At 38.1% G+C, this 21,038-nt stretch overlaps 1 protein-coding gene across 1 annotated transcript in view; it reads left to right on the top strand.

Annotated features, from left to right (window-relative positions):
* The window catches only part of LOC128987814 (thymidine phosphorylase-like), a 61,939-nt gene that overhangs the window by 31,559 nt on the left and 9,342 nt on the right, over positions 1-21,038 (top strand). Inside the window, exon 8 of the mRNA XM_054408842.1 lies at positions 824-986. Within this exon, the coding sequence (XP_054264817.1) occupies positions 824-986 (163 nt within the window). The remainder of the gene's footprint in view (positions 1-823; positions 987-21,038) is intronic.

The raw sequence follows: 21,038 nt of genomic DNA on the forward strand, positions 1-21,038 counted from the left end.
TTTAAAAGTGTAATCCTACTTTCAAACCCCCTACTTTTGATGTTAATAGATCCAAAAGAATATACCTACCTCCATACGGACACATACCTTAGCATCAATTTCTTCATATTGCTGCTTCATGAATGACATGTTTTACCATAATTCTTCAATTTTAGTCAAGCCTCTTTCCATGTAGCTTACTATATAAATTACAAAATAAAAACTTTGAGCAATACTTAAACAAAACTTATACAACCTTTCTTTAAAACCAAACATAACCCTCCTCAATCTTCATTTTTCTAGTAAATAAACACCAATTCATTGCACTGACCAGCTGTTTCATGAACTAAATTGAATTATATCATTTGAACTTTGGAAATATGCCAGGGGTAGCCCTTTGGAAATTAGCCTGTGGGGCAGAGCCCTTAGGAAATTCGTCCATATCAATACTTTTCGGCAAATCTACACACTCTAAGCTTCATTTTGATGTGCCATATGCCTATATTTTTATTTGGTAAATGACCTTAACCGTTTACATAAAATTTGATTGTATCACTTTAATAATATAATAGATGATTAGCTCAGCTTTTTTATGTAACCAACATAATTTTGAAACCAACATAATGTTTATGTAACCAACACTGTTTAAAAACATAACCAATATAAATATATCATGTAAAAGTTTTAAACATCCACCATAGAGACACCATCATCGTCTCCTGAGATCGCGGAACCACAATGAACATCAATCCAGGTCTTTTTTCATAACATTAGTTATAAATAATCTATATAAATACTCTATATAGTTAGAAATAACCAATAAATACACTCTATTGATCCCTAGATAAGGGTGTCGGCGGAGCTAGGAGTGACTACTAAGGTGGTGCTGTCCCGCATGGATGAGCCACTGGGACGCTGCGCAGGCAACGCCTTGGAAGTGATAGAAGCAGTGCAGTGTCTGACTGGCGACATGTCTCCTCAGATCTCCCGTATCGTGCTAGTCCTGGGTCAGTTAGAGTCCTGCTATTTAGAAAATCCACCTTTTTACCATTAAAACTTGGATAAAAAGAAAAACTTTCATTTATAATATGTATATGATAATGTATATGATATTTGTATAACAATAATTTGTATACAAAAATATCAATGATATGAATACAGTTACCATATACAAAATAAAAACAAAATAGAAAGCCTTAGCTTAGTAAAAACGTCAAAGACAACAATTAACACAGACTACTAGGCGATGGTCTTGCACGCTTGCACGGTGCAGAAGTATCAGGGAGGAGTGCAGTGAAAGACAGGAAGGAGAGAGATGATGGGAGGGGTGATCTGCACAACCCTATCACTTTTACCGAAACTGTTATTATTATAAAATATTGGTAAAAAAATCAATGTATCGATAAAAAAAAATCTGAATGAAATCTAATTCTAGATTCCTTCTAATATGTGACTCTGATGTACAGATGTTTCTTTAATTTTGTTTCTGATTCTTAGTTGCAGAAAATTGAGATCGTATTGAGTTCCATTTTGGCACAAGAAACTAAATTTAAGATTTTTTTTTTAATGGATATTGAAAAAAAAAACATTGCTTAAAGTTTTTGGCTTGTACTTTTTTGTAATTTTCAATAATTTTATTTACAGCATATAATTATAATGTTCACAGAAATCGTTATAAACAGGAAAATTTAACCTGAGTTCCATCCCATTTTTGTAATTGGAAGTAAATTTCAAGAAATTGAATTGACTTATACACTCCGAACAGAAAATCACCTCATCATGGATTATAAAAGGAGCTCATTTTTTTACAATAACATTTCAGAAAATGTTTTAACGAACAGGACACAAGTGAAACATTACCTTAATTGCTTTTTAAAATATATTTTGGAACATTGCAATAAATACTGGTCGTCGAATACTGTAGCACAAAAAACATCTCTAACAGTATAGAGGGTATGCTACAAAAAAAAATACAAATCTGTAATAATGGAACTTTTAAATACCCCCGCCACAGCAAACCTGCAGACTAAGCGGATTTCCATTTACCTGGCTGGATTTCTACTAAAATATTCCCTAAAAATTTTCAGATTTATTTCCTGTTTAAGAAACATTAACTTTAGTGAGTACTTAGGTTTGCTGCTATAGGGAAGATATTGAGGTGTGTTTTTATTGCAATGTGGATAGCTTAGTGTGAAATAAACAAAATTTCCAAATTTGGTTGAAATATGTAACGTGCCTATTTTTAGGGGGGGTCAAACTGGCCTATTCCTATGTCTAGCCTAGCCCTAGGCATAGCCTACCAGCCCTAACTAAGGTTATAGGTTAGAAGGCTAACCTTAGTTATAACATCCATAGTAACTATAGGCATGATACACTGTTGTGTTTGGTAATAAATAAGTTTAGAACGAGAGTTATTAATTTTGTATGAGCGTGATATAAAGCTTATACAGAGTTTTATAGCTTATTGACTCACCAGCGATGTGTTTCGCAAGCTAGGGCTCAACCCGGCTTGGTACTTCGAAGACACTTTCTACACTTAGTAAACCCGCAGATCATGGCCTTAGGCCAATAATCCGTTTCAAAGACGTGAGGAAATGCGGAGTGATTAATATAAACCAACAACTTGATGTTAAAACTCATTGTCGTGTGAAACAAACACAACATAACCTACAGTCAACACAACAAAAACAAGCTCGAGTATCTGACTACTTGGCGGCTGCAGACGACGGTGGCCGGCTAGCTTTTTTCGGGTTGAGAAACAGCAGACAATCCGCATCAGCTGAGCCCCCTACTTTGCTAAAGAGGGGAGCGAGAGGGATGACCCGAGGAACCCTCAGACGGCAACTAGAAAAGTTAGTTCCTCACCAGCTACGATAGCGATAACCTCAAGAGCTCTTACCGAGAGTCGAGATCGTAAGAGTTCATTGGTGAATCAGTAGTTAGCTCGTGTGACACTTCAATACAAATTGTAAGTCTTATTCTATTAGATATAAGGTAAACCGAGTTAATTGTTGACAGGGTGTAAAATACTAGTTTTTAAAATCAGTTTTACTAGATTTTATATTTTTACTCTTGTTTAACCAATGGACTTAGGCAAAGTTGAGTTGATTACGAACGATGGTGTGTTAAACCCATAACGTAATGAATTACAATATTACGAGGTCAGTGTATTTTGAATCCATTTTAGTAAGCCCAAAACAATTTAATCTCATCATACAAATTTATTAGTAGTAGCCATCAGTGACTACTACGATTAGTTGTGCTAGATCAGCACGTCCCGACCGGCACGCATGGCGTGTTGGAGTAGTTTTACGATGCTTAGGCCTGTGTTTTACGATGCTTTATGGTTTTAACGACGAGTTTGCCATAAAGCTTTTAGAGATTAATGGAAACCAGAAGTGGATAGTTCGTTTCGGTCTTGGTTACTTGCTTTAATTTTTGTTTTAACTAACAAGGCAAAAATATATCCTTCTGTTTGGTAATTTAATCTCACGTTTATTTAACGATGTTTGGTTAGGGTCATGTCAGATAATCCGTGACTAACCGTTGAATGGTATTTCATGTTTAATGATTTATTAAGTATGTGTTCTAATATTTTGTGTAATGAGTTTACAACAGGTGATGAGATTGTTTTGGTGCGAATTGTATAGTGTTGGCCTATGGTGTGGAACCATTTGACGTCTGGGACTGGTGAGTCAGCGTGAATTCAGCGTGTCTTCGGCAGCTGTGGTAGCGTGTTGAACCTACCTTTGGTGACGACCATGGAACTCATCGACGCTTCAGCAGCTGCGGTAGCGTGTTAAACCTACCTGGAGTCACGACCAACTCACGACACTGGAACCAGCGACTCGTTAGCGGACTGAAGATTGACGTAGAGCGGTCAGCTAGCTAGCTATGATTCTCGAACGGCTAAGGGTTGTGTGATAAACCAACCGGAGGAACTCACATCACGCTGTTGGCCAGCTTTGGTGTTCTTCGATTGATTATCCAGCGGAGAATATTGCAACGGAGAACAACGGTCAGCGAGACAACCGGAACTTGGTCAACGTGTACCCAACGAGTGTTGAACCGTTGTGGTGGATCTTGGCGTGGTGTAAACCCAAGAAGTAGCTCACATTGGGGGTGGCACATAAAAACTACGAAGGGACGGCCACCATGCGACTCACTGCGGCGGACGGGGCAGTGACACGGGACCGTGTGATAAACCGCATCCCCGAGGACTACATGCGAAGGGCGCAAGTAGCTCACATCGGGGGTGGCAAACGAACTACGAAAGGACGGCCACCACGCGACTCACTACGGCGGACGGGGCAGTGACACGGGACCGTGTGATGAACCGGATCCCTGAGGACTACACGAGAAGGACGCAAGTAGCTTGCACCGGGGGTGGCACATACGAACTACAAACGGACGGCCACTACGCGGCTCACTGCGGCGGACGGGGCAATGACACATGTCCGTTTGAGAAACCGGACACCCAGGATGTCAGCAACAAAAGATGTACGAGTAGGCTCCCCGGCTGTAGTACTGATATAGGGCGCGCGGGCTGGAAAACCTAGGCCTCGGTGAAGACCAGGTGAGGATGGCTGAGCCCCAGCCTACGACGACGAGTGGTGGGAGGTGGAACACACCTCAGCCTGTAGCCGTGGTCGACGGGTGAGCTCGAACCCTATGCTACAGTGGCGGGTTGAGTCGGCTAAGTTCAAGGTACCGCGACATCACGAGTCTGTGTGCAGAACCAGACAGACACCCAGGACGGTGGCGGAGACCGACGGGGCCGAGGACTACCGGCTGTAGTCTCGATTGGGGCCACGATGGACGCCCAGCCTGCAGTGAAGGCGTGAGGTGGGTGATCCGAACCCCGACTACAGCGGCAGGCGGAGCTCCCCAGGTACCGCTACGACGCTGGGATCTGTGTGTTGAATCAGATTGTCCTGGGGCTACATGTGGACATGTAGACGATATGGGGATGACGACTAACGACAATGGAAGGTCATCACATCTCACTGCGGTTTAAGGGGCAGTGACAGGGGTCCGTGAGATGAGCCGGATTCCCATACAATAGTGTCGAAGAAACGAATAGGACACAAACGACGGCAACGAAGGTATCCCTGCAACGAGTAGGATACCTATACGACAACGGGAGAGACAGGGGTCCGTGCGATGAGCCGGATTCCCATACGAAGAAGACGACGAAGTGTCCCTGCAACGAGCAAAGTCAATTGTCCCCTTCAGCAAACCTTCCTGATAACTGTACTAGTGCTAGTGTTACGATAAATAATGATTCCACATCCTCTGATTTTTTAGAAAAAATGCAACATCTATTACTTCCAGTTTAAAAAAAAACATATTGAAAAATAATCAACAGGGTGAAGTTTTCAACAAAAAATGTTACTCAAGGGGGAAAAACATTAACAAAAGATTACTGGTTCCTGCATTTGAATATACAGGGTTTCATAAATAACTATGAGGATTTGGAATTTTTTGTGAATAACTGTCGCAAAAACATTAAAATAATATCACTGAACGAGCATTGGCTTAATCAAAATAATATAGCTTTTCTAAATAAGATAGGCAAATTTAGAGTTTGTGACTTTTTTTGCAGGATTGATAAAGCTAGAGGAGGATCAGCACTTTTAGTTTCTGATGACATCCAATTTAAAGTTAGGAATGATTTAAAATTTCTTAATTTTTTTTTTTTTTTTTGTCTTAGGACGCTAGGCACAAGCCCGGGATTGTTTTTCACATTACTTCAGGCTAGACCTAGGGGTTGCGGCATTATCACTTAGATCAAATCCATTGGTGACTTGGCAGGGATCGAACCCGGGACCTCAGGGACTGAAGTCCCGCGCCCTAACCACTACACCAGCTCGCTCCCCAAAAATTTCTTAATGAAGCAAATAGTTTTGAAGGTAGTTTTGAGGAAGTGACTCAATGGAAAACATTGTTTATTTCTATATATCGTATTCCAAACTTAAAGATGGATAACATTTTTCTACATAAATTTGATCAGTTATTGAATAAAATCTTGAAATTAAATCTAAAAATATTTTGATTGCTATGGATCACAATATGGATTTTTTGAAAAACAGTAATAGATCACAAAAGTTAAAATCTCTGAGTGAACATTATGGTTTTAAGTTTCACTTTGATGCCCCAACGAGAATCACTCCAAAAACAAAATCTTGTATTGACAATATATTTTCAAATATGAAATTAATGACTAAAAAAGCAGAAACAACAGTAAGTAGTGCTGGGGTTTCCGATCACGAAGCCTTATTAATTTCTCTAGCGGAATTGAAGTCAGATTTTGTAAACCCTTCTAAATCTACAGTAATATTTCAAATAAACTTTTGTCCAGAAAATCTAGAATATATTAGAAAATGTTTAATTTTATCATCATGTTGCTTTAATCCTCTGGTTGATGTAAATACAAACTATAAAAGCTTCCTGTCTAATCTTTTGTTAAATTTTAATCAGGCCATACCACTAAAACCTAACAAATTGTCAAATAAACCATTAAACAAAAAATGGGTAACACTAGGTATTAAAATATCAGCAATTAGAAAACGAGAACTTCATTGGGAATCAAAGTGGAACAAGAATCCGTTTTTTATTGAGAATTTTAAAAATTACAAAAAAATATTTAAGTCAGTGACCAATCTTTCCAAAAGAAGGACAAACGAAGATTATATTAAAAACTCAAATTGTAAGACCAAAGCTTCTTGGGCAGTTGTAAAGAAGGAGTTGGGCCACAATAAACTAAATAATGAGATACCATATAATGTTCAGAGCGGCCTGAAAAATAACTGCCAATCTTTGAAAACTCTGGCAAACGATTTTAATCATAATTTTTTGAACTTAAGTAATTTAGCAGTAGTAGCTCCGAATAAGAACAAAGCATTGATGTTCATGGTTTGTAACTTAGCAAAGATGGATGAGCCTTTTAAGTTTAAAAAAATTAAAATATCTGATTTGAGAAAAATTGTTTATTTATTGAAAAATACTAAATCTGCAGGATGAGATGAAATCCCCCTATTTGTAGTAAAATATGTGATTGATTTGATTCAAGAATCCTTGTGCAAAATAATAAACCAGTCCCTAGAATGTGGAGTTTTCCCTGAGAAACTCAAATTTTCTGTAATCAAGCCTCTTTATAAAAAAAGTTCTGTTAATGAATTGAAGAATTATCGTCCAGTAGCTTTACTTCCGTGCTTTTCTAAGATATTTGAGAAGGCAGTTGAACTACAATTAAAAAATTACATGGAAAACAATAATATATTTAATATATCACAATTTGGTTTTAGAAAAGGACTTAATACCCAAACATCAATAACACAAATGGTTAATCATATAGCTGGGGCGCTGGATGGGTCGCAGAAGGCTGCAGGTGTGCTGTGCGACCTATCCAGCGCTTTTGACTATTTTAACCATGACATTTTAATTGAAAAGCTAGGCAAAATTGGAGTTATAGGAAAAGAGCAACTGTGGTTTTCTTCCTATTTAACTAATAGATATCAGGGAACTAAAATCAGCAAAAATGGTCAACAAGTAAATTCATCTTGGGATAAAGTGCAATGTGGTGTGCCACAGGGGTCTAATAGATATCAGGGAACTAAAATCAGCAAAAATGGTCAACAAGTAAATTCACCTTGGGATAAAGTGCAATGTGGTGTGCCACAGGGGTCTAATAGATATCAGGGAACTAAAATCAGCAAAAATGGTCAACAAGTAAATTCATCTTGGGATAAAGTGCAATGTGGTGTGCCACAGGGGTCTAATAGATATCAGGGAACTAAAATCAGCAAAAATGGTCAACAAGTAAATTCATCTTGGGATAAAGTGCAATGTGGTGTGCCACAGGGGTCTAATAGATATCAGGGAACTAAAATCAGCAAAAATGGTCAACAAGTAAATTCATCTTGGGATAAAGTGCAATGTGGTGTGCCACAGGGGTCTAATAGATATCAGGGAACTAAAATCAGCAAAAATGGTCAACAAGTAAATTCACCTTGGGATAAAGTGCAATGTGGTGTGCCACAGGGGTCAATATTGGGTCCCTCTTTGTTTTTAATCTATGTAAATGATCTGCCAAATATAACAAAGATTAAACTTTTTCAATATGCAGATGACACAATGCTTTTGTGTAGAGGACCCACTATTGACGTCCTGCAGGCTAGCATAGACAAAGAATTCTCTGCTCTGGGTAACTGGTTCCTGGCAAATGGTCTGGCCCTAAACGTGGAAAAACACAAATTATAAAATTTTCAGCTAACTACAGGGAGGATGATTCAAATCACATTATCCTTCCAAATCATCAATTATCTCCACAACAAAATGTAAAATTCCTCGGATTAATTTTGAATAAAAATCTTAACTGGGCATCTCAAATTGAAAATTTAAGTAAAAAAATAGAACCTAGAATTTTTTTATTTTTTTTTAATCTTTATTGTTTTTTCATACAACAAACAACACAAAAATACATTTACACAAGCAAAAAGAAAAAAACAATTACCACCTTAGGTTAAAAACCTATGTCGGTGGATTTATACACTTTCTTAAGGGGATTCTCTACTGAAAATCGGGAAATTTTTAAATTTTTTAAATAATTTTTTTTTGTTTTATATTATTTTTTAGGATGTCCTTTTTCAGAAAAACCATATATATAATACTATTATGACTGTTATATATATAATAAAATAATATAAGTGTGGTGTTGCACGCCGCCGGACTAGTCTCGAGTAGCTGCCCCGCTGGGCAACTTTGTCTGTTTTCAGCATCCACTCCTGTAATTTCACCAAGAGTTTTGTTATATGTAATATTTCTATTGGTTTACTGGCTTAGTACTTACTCTATGCTGGCAGTGATGTAACAAAAATAATACAACCAGCTGTTTGATTGCTTACAAACAGCAACCAAAACAAAACAATGTTTTGTTTTCACATAACCTCAAGAAGTGTTATTCTGCTTGTGTTGTGAGTGTTATTCAATGAACTAATTATTTGTCAAGTAAAATGGGTAGGACAAAGAAAACTAGGAAAAACATTGTAGAAAGGAACAGACTCAACTCTGCTAAAAGGTTTTGTAAAGACATACGACGGTACAGTGGTGTTTCGAGCACAAGTGCAGAAGAAAGTGAGACTGAACCCAGGCCTAGGCCTATGTCTGTTTCGTCTACTCAAGGGACTGCTCAGCCTTCTACATCTGTAAGTACTTATGTTGATGGAGATATGCCTACTGAAAAAAATGACAAACCTACAGGGTTTGCCTTGTATAAGAGCTACAATGAAACTATCGAAACAAATGCAGCTGCTCCCAGCTATATCATGGTTGATGTAGCCCTCCTGAAATCATTCATCTGCCAGTTCCCCTGTTCAGAATGTTTCTGTAAAACTTTGGAAGTAAGGAATGAGGATAGCAAAGGCTATGCACATTTTTTAAAACTGCACTGTAATTCATGTCTGGCAGAAACCGTTTTCCAAACTTCACGGCAGGCTGGACATTCTACAGCTAACTCTACTCGAGCACCATATGACATCAACCGAAGGCTTGCACATGCATTTACCTCTTTAGGGAAAGGCCATAGAGGCATGGAAGTGTTTTCCATGCATCTAAATATGAAACCTATAGCTGTTAAAGCATATCATCGGCACCTGGACCAGTGTCATACAACCTATCTGGAGGCAGCGGATGCAGTTTTGGAAAACGCTAGAAGTGAAGTGCGGAAAGCATACTTGACTTTAGGGAACCATCCTCTCGATTATGTAGGCCCTTTAGATATATCTGTGAGTTATGATGGTAGCTGGCAAAAAAGAGGCTTTACATCAAAAAATGGAGTTGGCTGTGTAGTGGATGTTGTGACAGGTGTAGTCATTGACTTTGAGGTCCTCACAAAGCATTGCCGCCAATGTGAAAAAATGAAGCGGATCTTAGGTGCTGAATCCGACGCATATCAGAACTGGGTTGCTGCCCATGAAGATAAATGTGACAAGAACTATGAGGGGTCTTCTCCTAATATGGAAGTGGTTGCGGCCGAGCGCATGTGGAAGAGATCACAGGATCACGGTTTCCGATACACAACCGTGGTATCGGACGGCGACTCAAAAACTTTTGTTCACTTGAGTGAAAACAATCCCTATGATGGTGTAAAACTTGAGAAGGTTGAGTGTCTCAACCATGTAGCCAAGAGATTAGGCACAGGCCTAAGAAAAGTTGTGACAGACAATACGGGAAAGGGTGACCCTCTTGGCGGAAAGAAATACGGAAGCTTAAAAGCATCGACTATCGACAAACTAACTGCTTATTACAGAAATGCAATAGAAAAGAACCTGGGAGACATAAAAGAGATGAAAACTGCCATATATCCTCCTCAGACCCATAGGAAAACTGAGAATTTTATTTTTGTAATTTTTGTGTATATTTAAAGGAAATAAATAAAGTAAACAAGAAAAAATTTTTTTGGAATTTTTTTTTTATTAGAAATGTACAAAACAGCATGTAACCTATTGGTTACATCGGAACTCGACCAAACTCATTTTTTTACACACGTAAATCTTTGACTTAGGAACCTGGTCATTATAACTCATGAAACAGTTTAAAACAGTTCCTATTAGAATTTAGACATAAGAAAACATTGCAGGTGCTGCATTTAATGCGACATTTAGGACTGTCACATCCTGGGAACCGACATCTAGAAGGCTTCACATCTGGAGGAATTTCCGGTAGATGCTGAACCTTGCTCTTCCGGACAGCATCTGTTGGCAAAGGAGTTTTCCTTCCCGAGGAAGAGGTTAGAGGCTGTGGATCATCCTCAATCTCCTCATCGTCCACTGGTTCTTCAGTTTCTGACGCCAGCAGGTGTTGAGCCACATCAAAACGAAAGTCGAAAAAATCAAACCTGTCTCTTCGAGGAGTTCCAGCTTGTTGATCGGCTCTTCTTCTCTCAATCCACCCAGCTGCCAGAGAGAAATCAATCAGATGGCTAATTAGCCTAGTGGTCCATTTTTTCGTCCTAGCAGCAATTCTATAATAGGATATCATCCTATCTAGAAGGTCGACGCCACCCATGCATTCATTGTATTTCTTTATTATGTAAGGTCTTTCGACTTGTACATACCTTTTTTCCTTCTTGCACCACCGTCGACAAACATCTTTTGGCTCGCAGCCATGTATGCTCGATGTCAATAGCACCGGTTTGTTGTCGAACCATTTGACGATGGCTATTTGTCCATCATCTCGAACTATTTGGCACATATAGCCTCGACCACCTCCCCTCACCTCAGCGTCAGAGTACATTTCTCTGTTTTCTGGCATTCTGTCATTTATAAGTGTGCCAGTACCTTGAAAACCCCTGATGTGAAGTTCATCAAGTAGTTGTATAGAGGTAAAATACCTGTCCATAAAAATTGAAGTACCTTGCGGAAGATTCTTTGACAGCCTTACAATAATTTTACCCCCTATATCTAAACCAGGATAGTTCAGTTCAGTTTCGTGCAAAATACTATCTCCTTTGCCCTCGTATAGGAAAAAATCCAGTGGCAGCCCGTCTGGAGCACATACAACCAAGTTTTTTAGGCCACAGGGGTTAGGTTTTCCTTTTATGTGCTGCCTCATTTGTGTGTGACCCCAGAAAGGCACCATTTGCTCATCCATCGATACCTCGTTGGGTCGAGGGTTCAACAAACAGCTAGCTCTGACACTGTCAATTACTGGAGACACTTTCCAATACTTGTTTCTTGCCTTTTCTTCATCGCTTACGTTAGTGTAATCACGACACCTTATGTGATTTCTTATAAGAAAGTACTTATTTCTCGGCATGGCATCACTAATTTGCGGAATCCTTGTTCGAGAGGCCCAGTACATCTTTATCCTGGGATATTTCAAGTACGACATCATTATTGTGATACCAAAGAACTTCTTCATGTCTGTAGTTGTGATTTGTATTTCTTTACCAGTGGAAGAAATTATATTTTCATTAGTTGCTGTAGCAATTTGACATAGTATATCATCAGGTATGTACTTTTGAAAAAGATCTAATGGCGACGACATGTTATATTCAGGATTATGGCCTCCAAAATAAGGTGCAGGTGGCAAAGGGTAAAAGTTGTTGCTTACCTCCCATTTACCATTAGTTGGCAACGGTTCCATTGCCCTCAACGTTTGTTCACGTGGGTTTGGTCGAATTGACTTACGACGCTCTGCTCTTGGTTTTTTTGTCTTAGTGGGTAGGCCTACCTTAGCCCGTTTCCGACTGGAAACTCTAGATGGTGCTGGGCATCTTTTAGATTTATTCAAATTTTCACCAGAAGGCCCAGGGACTGGCCCTACAGATTGAGTCGGTTGAAAACACAGAGGTGTGTTACCTTCATTGGTTGGTGTTACCTCGGTTGGTGTCAAACCATCAGCTTCGTCAACATGAGGTTGTTCCACGATGACTTCATCAGGTTCGTCAACAGCTTCTTCAAGAAGGTCTTGGTCCTCTTCAATTCCAAGTAAGATATCGATTCTCGGAGGTGCAGAAACTTCAATTGATCTTCCATCATCGTCGTCTGATAGGTCTTCGACGTCTGTTAGCTCGCTAAAGTCGTAGTTGTCGCAAAACTCCTCTAAAACCCCTGTAAAATAAAAATATATTACTAATAGGATAAAAGCATACACATAAACAAACACACACACACACTCACACACACAAAAATCAGACATAACACATGACAAAAATCCATAATAATAATATTACATGTAAAGATGCCCGAAACATAGAGTTCCAACGTAACCAATCGGTTACAACAAACTTTCAGGGCCATTACTGCTGACTAAATAAATATTTATTCTTTGTTTGACAGTTCCTATTTCACAACCATATGTTTAAGATTATTGTAATTTTTGTTGAAAGATTTACACATACTAAAAACAATAATAATAATTTACTTACTTTGAGTAGAACTGGGATAAGCCTGAAACTCGCGATCCGCCATCTTTCATTCTGTAAAATGAACTGAAGATGATGAAATAATGAAATATAAAAATTCCCAGTATGTGCTGCAACCTAGCGGAGACAGCGGGAACTACTTGCAGTCATCTAACTCTAACAGAACATTGTACAGATTTCGCTAAATATTGTAACCTATAGGTTACGTGGGAACTGAGGAGGATATGCAACACTGTACCACTGCAAGTCTACTGATGAGAAACCACAGCATGAAAAGTGTCCTAAAGGAAAGGAGTCTTGGTGCTTCTACAACCGAGCCCTTGCCAACAACAAAACCCCTGATTCTCACAAAAAAATGATAAAAACACCTATAACTGAAAAGGTAGCTATGAAAATAATGCCCCTGTACCAAAGGTTAGCTTCGGATGCATTATTGGAAAGATGTGTTTCAGGCAAAACACAAAACGCCAACGAAGCTCTACATGGGGTTATCTGGTCAAAGTGCCCTAAAACAAGTTTTGCATCCAGGAAAAAACTTGAAATTTGTGTTTGTGAGGCTGTGTGCCAGTATAACACTGGTGTAAATAAATCTGTTTGCACCATTCAAGACAAAAGTGGGATTAGTCCTGGAGTTGCAACATCCAAAATAGCGAAACGCTTTGATAAAAAGCGACTTGAACTTTCGAAGGCGCGAAAGATGTTGAAGTTTACGGAGTACCGTAAAAAGCTTAGACAAGCCCAGTTAGTAGAGGAAGAAAGAAAAAAGCAGAAAGAAGGACTGACTTATGGAAGAGGAAGCTTTTAGGCAAACTAAGTGATGTATATAGTAGGATAAGTGCGTTTTGTTCTTTTTTTTAATGTAATTTGTGCGTTTTTCATTTGTGTTGTGTTTTATTTGAAAATTATTTTATGGACTTATATCTACGGTATCCTGGCAACAACTTCATCCTTTTATTGATGGTGAGTCCTTTTATAATTATTTAATTAATAACATTTCACTATAAGCCTTTTAAAGTGATTTTATTTCCATATAACAGGTTGGTAATCAAAAGAAAATAGGATAGGGGTTTTCAACACGCGATTCCCGCATATTTGATTTTTCGTGTTTTATAAACATATAAATTGATATATCTCAGAAACTATTTGAGGTAGAGGGTTGAAATTTTTTTCAGGCATTCCTCATTAGTATATCTAAAAAGTTAGGAAGATTTATGCCAATATCACACTTAAAAGTAATAAAAAAAAATAAAAATTTTTTTTTTGAAAAACAAAATTTAATTTTAATTTTATTTTGCATGTAACTTTTTTTTATACACGGATAAAGTTATAATTTTTCCTAACTTTTTAGTAGACTAAGTGCCCTACAAAATAACACCTTGATTGTGAATATTCAGCCAGTAGAACTTAAGATATATCAATTCAAAGATAACACTTAGTTTTTCCCATAAAACCCCCATAAAAATAAACATACGGCTATTTTGTAACTTTTGACTATAAAAATTAATTTTCATCAAAGCTAGAAACTATAAAAAAATCACCAAAAACAAATAGTTGGCATATTAGCAGATTTAGCATTTTCAGTAGAGAATCCCCTTAAATTCTAAAAATCGAAGAGGAGGTTTTGTCCGTCCACTTATATCACTTGGTTATAATATATACAGTGAGTGTGAGTTCTACACAGTGATCTTCTTCAGCACAGAGTAAAAGTCGATACACTTACAATCAAAAATAATACTACACAGTAAGTATTTATATTACTTATTATCTATATTAGTCACTTCTATACTACACATACTAAATTCCATAAAAGTACATTTCAGCATTTTCCAAACTTAATAAATAAGGCCACAGCTGCCTAGAAAAATCTGTTTCTGACATGGTTTTGAGATTGGATGGTAGAGCATTAAACATTTTAGGTGAAAGGTATAAATAAAATTTATTGAAAGCTGTTAAATTTGGTTCTCGGTAGGTTAAACTTTCTTAAAATACCTATCTTGTTTTGGGTCACGATCACCAGGATATGTATTGGAATGACGTGGGACCTGCAAACTACAGAAACTACTCTACAACTGAATTTGAAATTGAAGGACCCCATCTTTTCTTTGGAGAAAGTTTTTTTTACATTGGGAACATGGTAGACTATCTGCTTAGTGATGATTTCCTGAACATCTTGACCAGAATAACTGGAGCTACATACATGGTATTTGGACCATATGTTGCACCGTCCGGCTCACCGCACGGACCCCTGTCACTGCCCCTTCCACCACAGTGAGACGTGATGACCTTCCATTGTTGTTAGTCGTCATCCCCGAATCTAAGTGCGAATCTTTGCGTTCTTTTCACTATCAGTAAGTTTCGGGTATTTTCTTCCAATTATTGCAATACTTTGCTTTTTTGGTTAATTTTTACACATGAGATACTCTCATCTAATGGACTTGTTAAATGGTACCATCCATTTATGGATAGTCTTTCCTTGTCTACGTACACCTGTTCTACCTCATGAAACGAAAAGTCGGAGACGTTAAACACCAGAAGCGTGTTCTCGGGAGGTTTAACTTTCTTAAAATATCTATCTGGTTTTGGGTCACGATCACCAGGATATGAATTGGAATGAAGTGGGACCTGCGAACTACAGAAACTACTCTACAACTGAATTTGAAATTTAAGGACCCCATCTTTTCTTTGGAGGAAGTCTTTTTTACATTGGGAACATGGTAGACTATCTGCTTAGTGATGATTTCCTGAACATCTTGACCAGAATAACTGGAGCTACATACGCAGTATTTGGGCCATATGTTGCACCATCTGCAATGGTTGAGGTGCAAAGTTGGAAGCAAGGGAATTATACCCTTCTATGCGACAACGATATAGAAAGAGAACAAACTTCTATTGAAGTGCAATTTTTTTTTATCTGAAGAAGGACCTCATCAATTCCTATGAAGCTAACGAACTGGTAACACAAACAAGAAAATTCCCGAAACTTACAGATAGTGAAAAGAACGCAAAGATTCGCACTAAGATTCGGGGATGACGACTAACGACAATGGAAGGTCATCACGTCTCACTGCGGTGGAAGGGGCAGTGACAGGGGTCCGTGCGGTGAGCCGGATTCCCATTAGACGACGACAATGACAGGGGTCCAAGCGAAGAGCCGGATTCCCATACGATAATATCGACAAGTGTCCAAGAAACGAACGGGACAAAAACGACGGCCATGAAAGGTATTCCTGCATCAAGCAGGATACCTATATGGCGGCAGAGTTATTCTGGTCAAGATGTTCAGGAATTCATCACTAAGCAGATAGTTTACCATGTTCCCAATGCTCCAAAGAAAATATAGGGTCCTTCAATTTCAAACTCAGTTGTAGTTAATACATATCCTTGTGATCGTGACCCAAAACAAGATAGATATTTTAAGAAAGTTAAACCTACCGAGAACACGCTTCTGATGTTTAACGTCTCCGACTTTTCGTTTCATGGGGTAGAACAGGTGTACGTAGACAAGGAAAGACTATCTATAAATGGATGGTACCATTTAACAAGTCCATTAGATGAGAGTATCTCATGTGTAAAAATTAACCAAAAAAGCAAAGTATTGCAATTGGAAATGGCATTAACACCGATAATGAAGCAAGAGAAAATTATTTCAAGAATGCTCCTGTCAGAAATGTTTTTAAACTCAGTCGCTGCTGCTTTCCAAGAATGTGATGAGGCAGGGATAATAATTCCTAATGTTTTGGACATGGACTTTTACAGAAAATGCTTGAATGAATTTGAAAGCATTGGGAAATGTCTTGGAATGACATGGGACCTGCAAACTACAGAAACTACTCTACAACTGAATTTGAAATTAAGGGACCTCATCTTTTCTTTGGAGAAAGTCTTTTTTACATTGGGAACATGGTAGACTATCTGCTTAGTGATGATTTCCTGAACATCTTGACCAGAATAACTGGAGCTACATACATGGTATTTGGACCATATGTTGCACGGTCCGGCTCACCGCACGGCCCCCTGTCACTGCCCCTTCCACCACAGTGAGACTTGATGACCTTCCATTGTCGTTAGTCGTCATCCCCGAATCTAAGTGCGAATCTTTGCGTTCTTTTCACTATCTGTAAGTTTTGGGTATTTTCTTGTTCGTGTAACCAGTTCGTTAGCTTCATAGGAATTGATGAGGTCCTTCTTCAGATGAAAGAAAACTGTCACTTCAATAGAAGTTTCTTCTCTTCCTATATCGTTGTCGCATAGAAGGGTATAATTCCCTTGCTTCCACCTCTGCACCTCAACCATTGCAGATGGTGCAACATATGGTCCAAATACTGCGTATGTAGCTCCAGTTATTCTGGTCAAGATGTTCAGGAAATCATCACTAAGCAAATAGTCTACCATGTTCCCAATGTAAAAAAGACTTTCTCCAAAGAAAAGATGGGGTCCTTCAATTTTAAATTCAGTTGTAGAGTAGTTTCTGTAGTTTGCAGGTCCCACGTCATTCCAATACATATCCTCGATGCTTTCAAATTCATTCACGCATGTTCTGTAAAAGTCCATGTCCAAAACATTGGGAATTATTATCCCTGCCTCATCACTTTCTTGGAAAGCAGCAGCGACTGAGTTTAAAAACATTTCTGGCAGGAGCATTCTTGAAATAATTTTCTCTTGCTTCATTATCGGTGTTAATGCCATTTCCAATTGCAATACTTTGCTTTTTTGGTTAATTTTTACACAAGAGATACTCTCATCTAATGGACTTGTTAAATGGTACCATCCATTTATAGATAGTCTTTCCTTGTCTACGTACACCTGTTCTACCCCATGAAACGAAAAGTCGGAGACGTTAAACATCAGAAGCGTGTTCTCGGTAGGTTTAACTTTCTTAAAATATCTATCTGGTTTTGGGTCACGATCACCAGGATATGTATTAGAATGACGTGGGACCTGCAAACTACAGAAACTACTCCACAACTGAATTTGAAATTGAAGGACCCCATCTTTTCTTTGTAGAAAGTCTTTTTTACATTGGGAACATGGTAGACTATCTGCTTAGTGATAATTTCCTAAACATCTTGACCAGAATAGCTGGAGCTACATACGCAGTGTTTGGACCATATGTTGCACCATCTGCAATGGTTGAGGTGCAGAGTTGGAAGCAAGGGAATTATACCCTTCTATGCGACAACGATATAGAAAGATAACAAAGTTCTATTGAAGTGACAGTTTTCGTTCATCTGAAGAAGGACCTCATCAATTCCTATGAAGCTAACGAACTGGTAACACCAACAAGAAAATACCCGAAACTTACAGATAGTGAAAAGAACGCAAAGATTCGCACTAAGATTCGGGGATGACGACTAACGACAATGGAAGGTCATCACGTCTCACTGCGGTGGAAGGGGCAGTGACAGGGGTCCGTGCGGTGAGCCGGATTCACATTAGACGACGACAATGACAGGGGTCCGTGCGAAGAGCCGGATTCCCATACGATAATATGGACAAGTGTCCAAGAAACGAACGGGACAAAAACGACGGCCATGAAAGGTATTCCTGCATCAAGCAGGATACCTATATGGCGGCAGAGTTATTCTGGTCAAGATGTTCAGGAATTCATCACTAAGCAGATAGTTTACCATGTTCCCAATGCTCCAAAGAAAAGATGGGGTCCTTCAATTTCAAACTCAGTTGTAGAGTAGTTTCTGTAGTTTGCAGGTCCCACGTCATTCCAATACATATTCTTGTGATCGTGACCCAAAACAAGATAGATATTTTAAGAAAGTTAAACCTACCGAGAACACGCTTCTGATGTTTAACGTCTCCGACTTTTCGTTTCATGGGGTAGAACAGGTGTATGTAGACAAGGAAAGACTATCTATAAATGGATGGTACCATTTAACAAGTCCATTAGATAAGAGTATCTCATGTGTAAAAATTAACAAAAAAAGCAAAGTATTGCAATTGGAACTGGCATTAACACCGATAATGAAGCAAGAGAAAATTATTTCAAGAATGCTCCTGTCAGAAATGTTTTTAAACTCAGTCGCTGCTGCTTTCCAAGAATGTGATGAGGCAGGGATAATAATTTCTAATGTTTTGGACATGGACTTTTACAGAAAATGCTTGAACGAATTTGAAAGCATTGGGAAATGTCTTGGAATGACGTGGGACCTGCAAACTACAGAAACTACTCTACAACTGAATTTGAAATTAAGGGACCTCATCTTTTCTTTGGAGAAAGTCTTTTTTACATTGGGAACATGGTAGACTATCTGCTTAGTGATGATTTCCTGAACATCTTGACCAGAATAACTGGAGCTACATACGCAGTGTTTGGACCATATGTTGCATTATCTGCAATGGTTGAGGTGCAGAGTTGGAAGCAAGGGAATTATACCCTTCTATGCGACAACGATATAGAAAGATAACAAAGTTCTATTGAAGTGACAGTTTTCTTTCATCTGAAGAAGGACCTCATCAATTCCTATGAAGATAACGGACTGGTTACTCGAACTAGAAAATTCCCGAAACTTACAGATAGTGAAAAGAACGCAAAGATTCGCACTAAGATTCGGGGATGACGACTAACGACAATGGAAGGTCATCACGTCTCACTGCGGTGGAAGGGGCAGTGACAGGGGTCCGTGCGGTGAGGCGGATTCCCATACGACGATGACAGGGGTCTGTGCGAAGAGCCGGATTTCCATACGATAATATCGACAAGTGTCCATGAAACGAACGGGACAAAAACGAAGGCCACGAAATTTATTCTTGCAACGAGCAGGATGATATAAATATCCTAACAACGGGCCTCGGTGAAGTCAAACTACAATATGATGAAGTGAAAAGTAAAATAACAGCTACAGACATAAATGTAGAGAAACTACAGGAAGAAAATATAGAACTACAAACCAAAATACTAGATATGCAGACTGAAATCGAAGAGATGCAGCAATATTCTTGGCCTTATCATTGATAGAAATCTAAGTTGGGATCTGCACGTGGATAATGTCTTAAAGAAAATTAACTCAGGAATCTATGCCATCAGAAGACTGTATTATCTCTGCGATACGAATGTATTAAAAAGTGTTTATTTTGCCAATGTTCAATCCCATGTTTCTTATGGGATCTGTGTCTACGGTGGAACATCTGCTCAAAATTTGACAAAGATACTAATAGGACAGAAAAGAGCATTAAGGGCCATATTAAACTTTAAGAACAATGAATCTGTCAAAACTTTCTTTACTAAATTTGAAATTTTGATTGTTTACAGCTTATACATTTTAGAATGCATAATGTTTGTAAAAAATAATATAAACTAGTGGTCGTCCTGTGGTCGAAACTCGACCAAAAATAATTAATGTACAGACTTCTCTATTTTCTCCCCACACTGTAAATAAAACATGTGATTGGGATTTCTTCCATTTGTTTTGATTTTCTGTTTACATTTTGTTGTTATTTCGTCACCATCATGGCAACCCAGTTGGTCCATGTTAATTTTTTGAAGTTTTCAAATTCGTTTTTGTGCTTATTTTTTAGCCTATTTTAATTTATAAAGGGATTCTGCACATCTACAGGCAAATATCTTTCTAACAGTATGCGTAGATTTCCCCTGCGATGCACACGAGCTGAGAAAAAAGGTTTTAAAGAAACATGCTTGCCTATTAATATATAGATAGATAGTTTTATTACAAATAAAGATATTCACAGCTATAACACTAGGAATAAAAATAAAGTAGTATTACCAAATCATAAATTAGAATTTTTTAAAAGAAAAACTTCATACAACGGTATCAGATTCCTAAATCACATACCAGATCACATAAGAAGCATGCAGGATGATAGAGGTTTCAAAGTGAAATTGAAAGAATTTTTGATACAAAGGGCACTTTATTCATTTGATGACTTTTTTAAGTTTAGAACAGATAATAGATCTTAAAATTCAGACCAACCATTGCAACCTGGAGTAGTGTGATCAATACTGTCCTACTAATAATTTTGATTGTAGCCTACCTATTCATGTAATTATTTTTATGTTAATTTTTTGACACTATTCATGTAAACATGTATTTACAAATATGAATAAAGATCTTTTGATTTGATTTGATTTGATATTCCCGTATAGATAATATCGTTATCA

The sequence above is a fragment of the Macrosteles quadrilineatus genome, unplaced genomic scaffold (assembly GCF_028750875.1).
Source record: "Macrosteles quadrilineatus isolate MER2022 unplaced genomic scaffold, UCM_ALF_1.0 Scaffold_2__2_contigs__length_208266976, whole genome shotgun sequence".
Taxonomy (NCBI): domain Eukaryota; kingdom Metazoa; phylum Arthropoda; class Insecta; order Hemiptera; family Cicadellidae; genus Macrosteles; species Macrosteles quadrilineatus.